The sequence below is a fragment of the Vidua chalybeata genome, chromosome 2 (genome assembly GCF_026979565.1).
Source record: "Vidua chalybeata isolate OUT-0048 chromosome 2, bVidCha1 merged haplotype, whole genome shotgun sequence".
Lineage (NCBI taxonomy): Eukaryota > Metazoa > Chordata > Aves > Passeriformes > Viduidae > Vidua > Vidua chalybeata.
In genome coordinates this window covers 95,493,223-95,505,470 of record NC_071531.1, presented here as the reverse complement: position 1 = coordinate 95,505,470, position 12,248 = coordinate 95,493,223, and the positions used below count along the sequence as shown (strand labels likewise).

The window sequence follows — 12,248 nt, the reverse complement described above, 5'->3', positions numbered from 1 at the left end:
TGGCCAGCAAAGAGAAAAATGTTGTTTATAGTTGTGTGTTCTAATTTAGCATTATGTATTTTCATTTTATTTATTGGAGCTTCTGGCAACTGGGAATATTGCCATTGAAATGCCACTAAAAGGATAATTGCTGGTGCCTCAGGGCTGCTTCTCCTCCCACCAAATAACAAAGGGAGATGGATGAAACACTTAGTAGTTGAGTTACTTAGCTGAAGAACTCTGGTAGATTTGTGTTTGTAGCTTCCCGCCCCCCACCAGTCTGATTCCCTGCTTTGTCAGCTTTTCACTGGTAAAACTGAGATTCGTATTCCCCCACCAGTGGCTGCTGGTGCAGCTCTGTGTGCTCCAGCTCTGGTGTACATATACCCTCAGCATGCAGTGTGACATGCTGCTGGTGCCAAGCACGAGGAGACCACACCTGGACACGCATGGCCACACACACTCCATCCCAGCTCCCCAGGGCTGTGTAGGGTTTGATATTCTCCCAGAACTTACTGTTGTTTGTGGTGGTGAGTCAGAAGCCCTGTGCCAGCCACTTCTCCATGCAGATGAAGCTTTGCCTGTTCTGGTATATCCAGTCTAGACTCATTATCTTGCCAACCCAGCCTCTCACCCTTAGCTGCCTGGGAATGCATTTCCCACTGGGCTAATTAACTCTAATTGTTCCACTCCTATTATCTTGTCAACCTCACCTCATTTCCCAGGCCTAGAGCAATATTTTAATTGGCTCTTGATAGTCTAGTGTTGAATGACTGAATATGAGGAAGCTCTGAGACAAATGTGATATATTTTTTGCAAACAGCAGTGAATCTGAGGGCTGGAGTAGGCAATGTTGTGCTAAGCTCTTGCACTTTTCTCTGAAATGTAAAACACTTATGTTGCAGATGCTACAAGTGTGTGCCACAGTGGTTCGTTGTGTGGAGCGCAAATGTGTTGTACATCTAGTTCTAACTTACTTAGAAAATAAAGCAAACTTTACATCTTATCAGTTCTAAGCTGTCAGAGGGATGTAGATCAAAGCTGAGCCTGGCCCTAAAAGAAGAATGACAAAAGATCCCAGCTGTCATTTGGCGATGTTACAGCCTGTGACTTTCTGCCCCAAAAGATGAAGAGACAGAACAGAAATAAAGTTGGGTAAATGCTAATGATCTTCATCCATTTAAATGTGGAGATCTGTCTTAATTGATTAAAAGTCCTTTAAAGTCCTACAATCGGAATGTGCCCAAGGGAACCTGGGAGCAGGTTGCCCAGAGAGGAGCTTAATATATCAGAGATCCTTAATTTTACTGTTCTTCCCTGTTTATGCAAATCCTAAAAAGCCATATACAAGTGAAATACAAGTGGCACCAGTACAGGCCTGCAGAAGAGCACAGAGCAGCTCCAGAAGCATATAGTTCAAAGGCATGGTGGACAGATGAAAGCTGCTGAAATGGATACAATTGTCACATGTTAACACGGGAGAAAAAAGAGTGAGTAAACAAGATTAGCTCAGTAGGATAAGGATATGTGATTGAATTGTCATCTAGAGTATCAGCGTGAAACCATTTCCTGGAAATACCACATCAAAGCTAAAAACAATCCAGAACACAATGCAACATCTACGAGCAATTGGACCTGTTTCAGCAGTCAGACTTCAAGGACAAAAAAGGAACTTTTGATCAGTGTCAAAAAGATGTGGATGCTTGGAGACTGCTGAATTTTTAGTTTCTGCAGAGGCAATGAAATACCACCAAAACATATGGACCTTTGATTTGGTCTTCTACAAATACGGATTTAGCTGCATGGTTTCCTATACGGTGCTTTCCTCTGGTGAATGAATACTAGAATAATAGAATACACACTGATTAGTGTTGTATTTATTGCTCTTAAAATGTTCACGAGAAAAAACAATTTGTAACCTCTGCTTTCAGAAGTGACATTGATACTTTTGTTACTGTAGCACAATGTTTGGGCAATGCCTTTGAAAGCATTCATTTTTTTCAGAAAATGGGTTACTTATTATACTTTGAAAACTCAGCCTTTAAAATTTTTCACCTCAGCATCCCCTGTGGTGACCCTAAGGCAGTAGCTACACTTGAAGATTTGAAATGTGGTGCACATTTATGTTCTTATTCTTCTCTCCCTACCCTCTGTTCTCACTTCATCTGATTATTTCAGAAAGCTATATGGACTCCATCAAGATCTTTTCTGTCCTTCCCTTTTATCCATTTCCATGGGAAGGAAGGTTAAGTGGTAACAGTCACGGTGTGCAGCCCCCCACAGTGCCTGGTTCAGCTGGAGCTGATGCTTTCCTGTCACTTCTGTTCCCAGTGCAGTTACCAGAGTGTGCTCCGAGCCACAGCCCTGCCACTCGCAGCTCATTTCAGATCCTGTGGGTGCTCAGAAGTCAAGTGATGGCTTGAAGACAGACTTTAAGGTTCCCATCTGAGTCACCTTGGAAGACTATGGGAGAGTGTATTTTTTCCCAGATTCTTTTCTCACTCAACCTGCTTTCCCCGTGCCATTCCCACTTCTGTTTAGAGGCTGGTTTTGTCCTAAGGATGTGCTTCTGCCCCTTGTTGTTATGACTGCAGAATGATGAACAGACTGGGAATACGTAACCAGTCTTTGTTTGTATGAAAGGCACCAGGAATAAAACTAATTACAGCTGCATTATTACAGCACAGTTACCATAGCTTTGTAGGCAGTCTACTGAGGCTCTGTGAACATTTGTGTGTGTTTGAAGGGCATACCTAGTATTAGAGAGGAGGATTTTATTTTTATTTAGTGGTGGCTTTTACAAGAACAAAGTACTGAATTCTTCTACCTCTCTTGGCCATGGGAAGGGTTCATTTCCCCTAATCTAGCCATGGGAAGGGTGACTGGGCATTTTCACAGGATGACTTGTCCCCCTTCAGGTTGTGGCTTCATGCTCACTTTTCAAGCAGTCAGGGTCCACATTGCCACACTTGTATTGATGAAGACCTCACAAAATCTCACTGAAAATAAATTTTGGATTGTTTGTTTTTATTAGCTGGTTCAGTTCCTCAACCTGGACAGCAGCCTGATCCTCAGCTGTTGCTGCCAGCATGAAAGCAGGTGTGTCAGCAGGGGCAGGGAATGAGAGAGCCTTTTCGGCACCTGCACAGACTTCCACAGCTTTAAGCTGGCTCTGAGCCTGCACTGTGTAGCAGATGGAGTGAATCACAGTGCCTCTCTCTGTCTGTCAGCTAGAGAAGCATCTACACAGTTATCATCTTACAGATGATCCCCAAATTCAAGGTTGCTGAATTAGGCTAAGATAAATTCTCCCACCAATTCAGGTATGTTTTCATGCAAGCAGATATCCTTGGTGGATCAGAGTCTTTGAAGGGATAGAAGTGCTTCCACCTTAATTTCCCCAAGTCACAGTCAAAATTTGAGTTAGTATTGGTAAGTCACTTGGGCACTGAAAAGTTCAGAAGAAAATCAGTCATTTTCTTGCTAAAGGTCACTTGGAACAGGATCTGATGAGGAAGTCATATCATGTAAATGCAAATACATGGTTCTATGTGGCAGATAAAGCAAAATACAGAAAAGTATTTTAAGTACACACTATGCTGTGGTTTTAATGTATGACAGTAGGATCCTGTAGTAAAACAACAGTGTGCAGTGAAGTGTGTCTTGGCCAGTGTGCATTTGCTTAACAGCGAAAATACATTTAGCTGTGTAATGCAATAGTGATTTTTCAGGTCTTGGATAGTTTTGACTGATGTTTAGGATATTGTTGACATGTGTTTGATGTTTATGCATGTGTATTTTGTCATAAAATACTACGCCGTTAGGTAAAAGCAAAAAATCTGCACTGAGAAACAAAGATCCTGGAAGGATCCTGGGCTTGTATGCCCAAACCAGTAAAATAATTAATTATTGGCATAAAGTGTGTTGTGAACGATGGAGAAATAATAGGTTTGTTTTTTTTTTTTTCAAGGTGTTCATCTTTACTATGTCGGTGGGGAGGTTTATGCCGAATGTGTCAGTGACAGCAGTATTTTTGTGCAAAGCCGCAACTGTAACTACCAGCATGGTTTCCACCCAGCCACAGTCTGCAAGATCCCCAGTGGCTGCAGCCTCAAGATCTTCAACAACCAGCTCTTTGCCCAGCTTCTTGCCCAGTCAGTCAATCATGGTTTTGAAGTGGTGTATGAGCTGACCAAGATGTGTACAATTCGAATGAGCTTTGTTAAAGTAAGGATTCTTTGCTTTCTCTTACATCCTTGCTTTAGCTTTCTCTTGCATCCTTTGGTGCAAAACTAGATCCCATCTGTTCCAAGGATATAGAGGATATAGATACCCAACTTTCGAATAGCAATTCATACTGCTTGTTTTCCAGTATTGCCTTAAACATATAGGTGCTCAAAATCAATAGCTTTTGTGGTCAACCTGAAAATCTCTTAGATTACAAAATTTAGGTGCTCCACAGACTCTCTGTGGAAAAGAGGCAGAGAATACATGATCGTGTTGCCCCACTGATTGTCAAAAAAGCTCAACTCAGGGCTTAACAGCATATAAATATTGTAACACACATCTTAGGCAGTTGTGATCTCTCCTATTGTTACTGGTTTGCAATAGAGCTTGATAGGGCCATTGATCTAAAAAGAATGTCCTAATTTACAGTCTCACCAGTACCATAGACTGTTATATATTGTCTCAGTCAAGAAACCCTGAGTCCTTTGTCATCCCTCACTGAGCTTGCAGAGAATTGTTGTTTGCCATCTGCCCGGTTCCTGACAAATATTTTCTTACTTTCTGATAGCATTCACTCTGGCCAGCCACACAACCAGAAGGGCTTCTTGCAAGCAGAACAGAAAACCCAAAAGAACATTTGATCTTCCCCCTGTTATTTGGAAGAGACAGGAGGTTACCAAATCCATTACTGTTCTGATGTCCTTCATATTTGAATTTCACAGTCTGACTGCTCTGTGGTAAATCTATCAGTCTTTGTGGGAATTCCTCAAATCTTCTGAATGGCCTTCTCACCAGAAGATCTCTCAACTCCTTTTAGCACTTAGGATTTATTTACAGGCCTGTTGTAGCATCTAACCCCCAAAGAATGGCAAGTGTTTCGAGATAGTTTCCAGATGATGCTAGACCAACTTGCTATAGTGCTGCTGGGGAGAGCTGGCAGCAATGTTCAGCCTGCAAACTAGAGCAGTTCCACCATTAGAAGCTAGTGGTCCTGCTAGGTACCAAAGAAATGGCTTGAATATGTTCCTTTGTCATGTAGATTTGTTTTTATACAAATGACTGAATTGAGATGATTGAATTCTCATCTAAGATACCAAAAAGTGCTTGAGGCTCGAGTCCAGTTCCTTTAAGTTCTACAGAGCTGATGAGTAGAGTCCTACATATCTTTCTGGTCTAACTTTTTCTAGCCATCCTTGGGGACCCATCTTAAGTCTTCAACAGCATTAAGAGTGCCCTGTAATCTCTCCCAAAAGTCCAAGCCAAAATCTCCATGCCCATGACCATGCTGTTGCTTTGTTCTTAGGAGTGAACTGATATCTTATTCACATACAAGCATTAGGGCAAAAAAAAAAGAAAGCAAGAAACCCAACAAACAGCATTTTCTTTAATGGAAGACATGAATGGGCACGTTGTTTGTAAAGGCAGTGTAGCCAGTTGCACAATATTTTCATTATCTCAGTGATTCAGGGGAAGGCTCTTTGATGTGTTATCTGCCTCCATGCCCAGCATGGCAGCAGAAATGGTGATGTTGATGCACTATATAATGCTGCTGCCATATTATCACCTTGCTTTGTTGAAATAATAGCAGCTATTATTGTGCCTCAGGCACCAGAAGACCAGTGCAAGGAGTTATTTTGAACTCTTTCCCATGATGTCTGGAAAATTGCTATGCAAATCTCATCTAGGCTCTTTCTTCCTGGCCTGCAAATACATTTTCCTGTATTCAGTCTTCCCAAAATATTTTCCTCCCAAGGAGTGAGCCCTCCTGTGTTCAGTCTGGGGTCAGGAGTGGCCCTGGGTGTTGGGGATGCAGTGCCCAGAGGGACCTGTTGTCTGTCAGAGCCATAGGCCAAGAGAGCCCTCGTGTGCAGGGCAGTGCTGTGGCTTCTCCGCTGACTCATGTCCAGATACTGCTGGTCACCTACAGCCCAAAGGGCTGGAGACCCTGCCTCTGACCCCACCAACGCTTGAGCTACCAGCTGGGAGGCAGGGATAGGCAGGGACCAAGACATGAGAAACTTGGCAGGACTATGCCATCTTCTGGATGCAGGGCATGGAACAGGGGGAGGTGAAGGTCTTGTCCCCTCTGATACCCTTTGTGTGCCCACAGAACAGCTGAGAGGAGCTCAAATGTGGGTGTATCGTCAGTGAGAGCAGCTTCCATCCACTGAGCACTGCTGATAACCAAAGCAGGATGGCTCTTGCCACCTCTCCACAGCTGAGGCAGCCGAAGCACAAAGGGAAGGGATGGAGAGTTTCTCCAAACCGAGGTCTGAACCCAGCTCGATCCCTCCCACATCTCCCTGGGTCCTGGGGCTAAGGGGAACACCCAGCAGACTTGAAAGCTCAGCACTCTGGGACATGGAGCCTAGGATGGACAGAGCTGTTGCCCACTGGAGGTGGGAAGTGGCAGGAGCAGCAGGACCCATGGGGGTACCGGTATCCCCTTCCCACCATCTATGGAAAACACCAGTGCAGCTTTGAAAGTTGTACTCATTTCATTCCCTCGTTAAGAAAACTCCAGCTCTGGGCTGTTCTTAGTCCTGGGGTGAAGGAGGTTACCTGCAACCCAAGAGTGATATACAGCGAGCACCGGGGTCCTTGCCCTCCTGGCATTTCTCCTGGGGGTGCTCCAGCCAGAGACAGTATCGCTGGGAATGTTTGGGAGTTGCCAGCAGAGGGAGATGGCCAGCCACTTGCAAGGCTCCCCAAAATCTGGCACATTGTGTTTGAATCCTGTAATTGCAGTTCCTCTGGATTTTCTGTACTGCCTGTCAGCCAGGTGTGCCAGCTCCTCTGACACTTGCTCTCCTGGCTGTGTATCTTCACTGCAGTTGACTACTTGTGACTTTACCGTCTCAGAAGTCTGACCGTGCTGGCATTTTATGCAAACATTTACAGAACATCAGTCTGAGGTTCTGTGAATGCAGGCTCTTTCTAGTCTGATAAATGCTCTGCAGTTCAGAAAAATGCTGTCTGTTTGGAAGTACTCTTTGGGCTTTGGTGGATCCATATCTTACTCTTCTGCTTTCTTTCCCCTTTTCTTCATTAATTAGCATGGATTTTATACAGATCACTTATGGTGACGTCTTGTTTTAGTGTTGATCCTAGTTTTCCAGCTATCATCTAAAGAAGTGGCTGCGCTGGCAGCCACAGTTGTCTGAGCTGCTCAGCACTCTCAAATTTTGATGACTTTGGCAGCCATCAATCTTAATATACTTCCATGTCCTTTTTTCATGACAAGAATACCAACCTGCCTGCCTGTCATAATGACAGGTATGACTCAGTGTCTGATCAGCATCCCACAAAAGAGTATCCTCATCCTGTAGTGGGACCATGTTTTGCACATTGCCCTATGGAAATCTGAGTTCAGTTCTGCCAGTGAGACATCTGGTGAGCTGCAAGACTCTGGGCTGTGACTCACATGCCTTGTGTTGCTGTGAGGTCAGGCTGCCTGCTTAGCACTGCTTAGACACTGTGCCTGCTTGAATCATAGAATACACTGAGTTGGAAAGGATTCATCAGGATCATTAAGTCCAGCTCCTGGCCCTGCACAGCATTATCCCCAAGAATCACACCCACGAGCATTATCTGAACGCTTCTTGAACTCTGTCAGGCTGGGTGCTGTGACCACTTCTCTAGGATGCCTGTTCCAGTGCCCAGCCACCCTCTGGGAGAAAAGTCTTTTCCTAACTTAAACGTGCTCCTTGAAGCATGGGTACTTCAGGTTTTCTCTTCCCCCTGCCAGCACCCCATCCCCACCTTCTCTCAGATGCTTCATATCCCTTATCTTCCCCAAGAGAGCTGGAGGAATTACTGCAGGACTTCCCACAACAGACAGCTAGGGACTTGTTCGCTAAGAGGACATGTTCAAGGATAGAAAACCTGTGGAAAATATTTATACATAGGCTAAGTATGGTACATAGGAACTGCTGGAAGTTTCCAGATGTTTAGACAAATACTTAGAAATTCTAAGGTCTTAGAGTAACAGGATGAATCTCTACCAATACATTAAGCAGTGCCCAGGACCATTCCTAGTTCTTGTTAATGAAAGAGGCTGGCCTGCTTTTTGTCAGTGCCAGACAGCAGTCTGCCAGACTTTCCTGGGCAAGTCCCTGGGGTGCAAACAGGGACCATTCCCCACAGGCTGTTTGCAGCTTGGAAACAGGCCTTTCCATGCCAGTTGTTCTCTGCACCTGGAAGTGTGACTGAGATTTTCAATTTAATAGCATTGAGTCCCTGGTAATTATGATAACAATGACCTTAAAAGGGAGCAAAGTTTCTAGAGAAAATTATCTCTAGGATAAAACATTAAATCTTGGGAACTTGGGTGGTGGACTATCTGTAGTTGTGTTAGACTATCAGCACTGGAGTTATGATTTAATGTTTTGGGTGGTTTTTTTTTAAACACCATCTCACTTTTTGGTCCTTTTATAGGGCTGGGGAGCAGAGTATCATCGCCAAGATGTTACAAGCACGCCCTGCTGGATTGAGATCCACCTGCATGGACCATTGCAATGGCTGGATAAGGTGCTGACACAGATGGGCTCACCTCACAACCCCATCTCCTCAGTCTCTTAAGAATCATCTCTAGAATTCCCTTAGGATGGATGCTATTGCAGGCAGTGGCTTATAGAATTCCCATGAACAGAAGCTTCTATATGTAGATGTATGTAGATGTAAATATATCTATACATAGTCTCCTCTCTTTTTTAATTTTTTTTTTCATTTTGTGGTTTCTAGTTACTCTGATGCCAGTACAGTAAGTTTAGAAATTCAGGTATAGCATATCTGTTCTCTAGTACAAAATAAGCCAAACTCCTGCAAAAGTGTCAAACATTTCCTGTGAGCATCTTCATTTCCCAGCCAAGCCAGTAAATGGTGCAAATTCCCAGCACTTTCATGTGGATTCAGAAACCTGGCTGTAGCTGTTCCTAGTAGGTGAAATTCACCCCTCTGCAGGCCACCAAAGTCATATCTCTGTGCCATTTATAGTCATCTTACATCCTGATTTCAAGTCCAGAAGAGGACCTGAGGTGGTGCACAGGACTTATGCATAGAGATGACTTTTATCTAGTGAATTGAAGGACTAAACTGCCATTCCAGTCTGTCTCCCTACTGCAAAGCACGATGGGACAACAAATCCTCAGAAGAGCTGATGCACACTGTCTCTCCTGGGATTTGGCAAGAGGAGGGAGCATATTCAGCACAGGAACCTTATCTCAGAGCATTCTGGACAATCTGAGTAGTCTGATACTGCTAACATAGTAGGGTACGGTACTGCTGCACTGAAAAGCAACAAGCTCCTAAGAAAAAAAAATTAAATATATGCCCATGAGTTAAAAAAACTAATTAACTTCCAGTGCTTTTTTGCAAAGTACATACATACTTGCATATGTGTCCGGCATGTAAACTAAATCCTATCCATTCTACAGTATTGATACAGTTTGTTTTAAAGTTAAGACTGTCTGTATTTAGACTGATGTTCTGATATCAAGGTTACACCTCAAAGGGATTTGAACTGTGATGCAGAAAAGGGAAATTACATGTGCATTGAAGAAGCAAATAATTACTTTATCATTCATCTTGGGAACAGAAAGTCCCACACTCAAAGGATGTAATGGGAGTCAGCCGTGTCCATCCCCTGCACTGGGCCAGTCCTCAGGATCTGATGGCATTGCTCGGGTCTGACTGAGAGGGCTCCCCTGCCAGTCACTCCATACATTCCCATGGATGGTTTCTCATCTTAGGTACAGGCTTCTTCATTTGCTGAGCTTTTGCCTTGCCTGCAGAGGATGGTGAGGCAATTTAAGCCATGAACAAGTAAAGAGTGAATCTATGTGCAGAACCTCGTCTGTGTTCCTTCTGTAAGCAGGGAAATCAATTGCCCATACCCCAATCCCATCCTCGCAAAATGCTGTCCACTTGGAAACCTTTCCTGAGAAGACAGGAACTCTTACTCAGACTCAGACTCTTACTACAATTTGATAGTCTCTCCTTTTGCTGGAAGAGTCGAGTATTATTTCTTTCCAGGCATAACAGTCCACTGAAAATTGTTTTTATTTAAGGGTCAGAAAAAGTGATAACATCTAACATCTCCAACATCATTCCTCCATAAAACAAGTAGAAATATTAGTGGGAAAAAAATGTTTTTCAGAATATTTATTTTCTTCTCACACAATACCTGGTGCTACACATTTTGTTGCATAATTAGAAGAGGACACCTGAAATCTTCAGCTGTATCACACATGCAAAAGGAAATAACATTCACTGGAAAGACAGTGAGTAAACTAACAGTGTTACTTCATTTGAATGCATCTTCAGCTGCCTGCAGCATTAGGAGGGCACAGAGGATAAATTGTTGTTAAGTTTGAGCAGTAATAGCAAGTTGTATAGGAAATCTGTAAGTGTGGAGAACTCTATTCTGTCACCATTTGACATCAGCAGTGTCACTGTGAGATAGGAAAAACTTTACAGTCTCTTGTAGCAATGAAATCCAATAATAATAATAATAATAATAATATAAAGAAATTCCATGTGTGCCATTTACTGTTTAGCAGACTTTAGAGACATCAGTTTGGAAAAATGCATTTTCCTCAGCTCAGTCATAAGTGATCAGATACTAGTAACGTTTTTTACTATATTTATTGCCCCTCTTCTCCAGTTGCACCTGTGCTCTAGGATGAGCACCTTTTGATTTTGCTCATTCCTCTTTTTTTTAGCAGCTAAGGACAGAGGAAATCACCTCTACTGTCCAGGATCTAGCTCTGTCCCTTATCCTAGATTCTTCCTTGCCTTTTTGGCTGAAGCCTCCTTCCCTTTTAATATAGAGAGAAGCCTAGGAGTTCCTTTTAGACATTCCCAATATTGCCATCTTCCTCACAGAAAGCAAAGGGAAATGTTCTGAGGTGCATCTGCTCTTGGGCAGCTCCTGAACTCAGTTTTCTGTCAATGCTGCAGAGAAAAATTGGATGGCCAGTGAAGAGAAGCAGCTTCTTCTGGGGAATTATTTGTTTAATCACAAAGTATTTCAAGCAGGTGAAATACACTGCACTCTGAGCATGCTTGTGTTTTCCCACTGAGTATAAGGGGAACTGAGAGTCATTAGCTCAAATACAGACTGCTACACTGGATGTATCCAAAAATAGATGAGAGGAACCCTAATCAAGGTGTGGTGACTTTCTCAGCCTAGTTATGATGCTTACTCAGCAAGTGTTTGTTTGGTTTAAATGGAAGATGGTAAATTCAGAGCAGTTTTTCCTTTCCTTTATGTCTGCCTTTATAGTAATCGTTTTACAAATAGGATTTGGCTTCCATGTAGTCCATACATGCATCTCATTTAAGGCAGTCACTTTAATACTGCCTTAATAGTAAGAAAAGAGGCATTTCTGAAGCCTGATTCTTCTGACCCATTTAAAACACCTGTATTAGGATGAGATTAATTTCAGCAAATTTAACTATTTGTTGAAAACTGGATCAAAACACTCGATTCTGGGCGATTCTGGCAACAGCCATCTGTTTTTAGCCTTTGGAAAGGCTGATACCACTGTGTCAGTTGTTTTCTATTTTGGTGGTTTCTGGGGGCTTAGCCCACTGTGCTGTGCAAACATGCAGAAGTTGACAGCTCCTCCCCAAAGCCCACAGTACATGGGAGGAGCAGTAACAGTGGATGAAACAAAAAGTAAATAAGATGATCCCTGCTCAGATGCAGAGATAAAAAGTAAGGCTAATAAACCATTTATTTCCCTTTCTTTTTGAACAAAGTTTCTTTCACAGGCTTCTCTAATATATGTGAATTGAAATCAGTTAAAATTCAGGTTTCTTACAATTTACAGCAATATAACTTTGTATCTCTAATGTCTTCCCCACTTTGGAAGGAGACAGTTTCTGCTTAAAGATCTTAATGAACCTTTAAACCTGTAGTCAGTTTAAGGTAAGGTCTTTATAAATGTTCTACTCATTAATGCTTAGGCTTTGGAGACAGTCTTCCTGAGAGATTTAAAACCACTTACAGCAAGACTACTTAGTTGAAGGCAGATTTT

General features: G+C 42.8%; 1 protein-coding gene across 1 annotated transcript in view; it reads left to right on the top strand.

Annotated features, from left to right (window-relative positions):
- The window catches only part of SMAD9 (SMAD family member 9), a 38,271-nt gene extending 26,576 nt beyond the window's left edge, over positions 1-11,695 (top strand). The window contains exons 6-7 of the mRNA XM_053936376.1: positions 3,950-4,206; positions 8,644-11,695. Coding sequence (XP_053792351.1) covers positions 3,950-4,206; positions 8,644-8,787 — 401 coding nt within the window. The 3' untranslated portion in view covers positions 8,788-11,695. The remainder of the gene's footprint in view (positions 1-3,949; positions 4,207-8,643) is intronic.
- Positions 11,696-12,248: the final 553 nt, after the last annotated feature.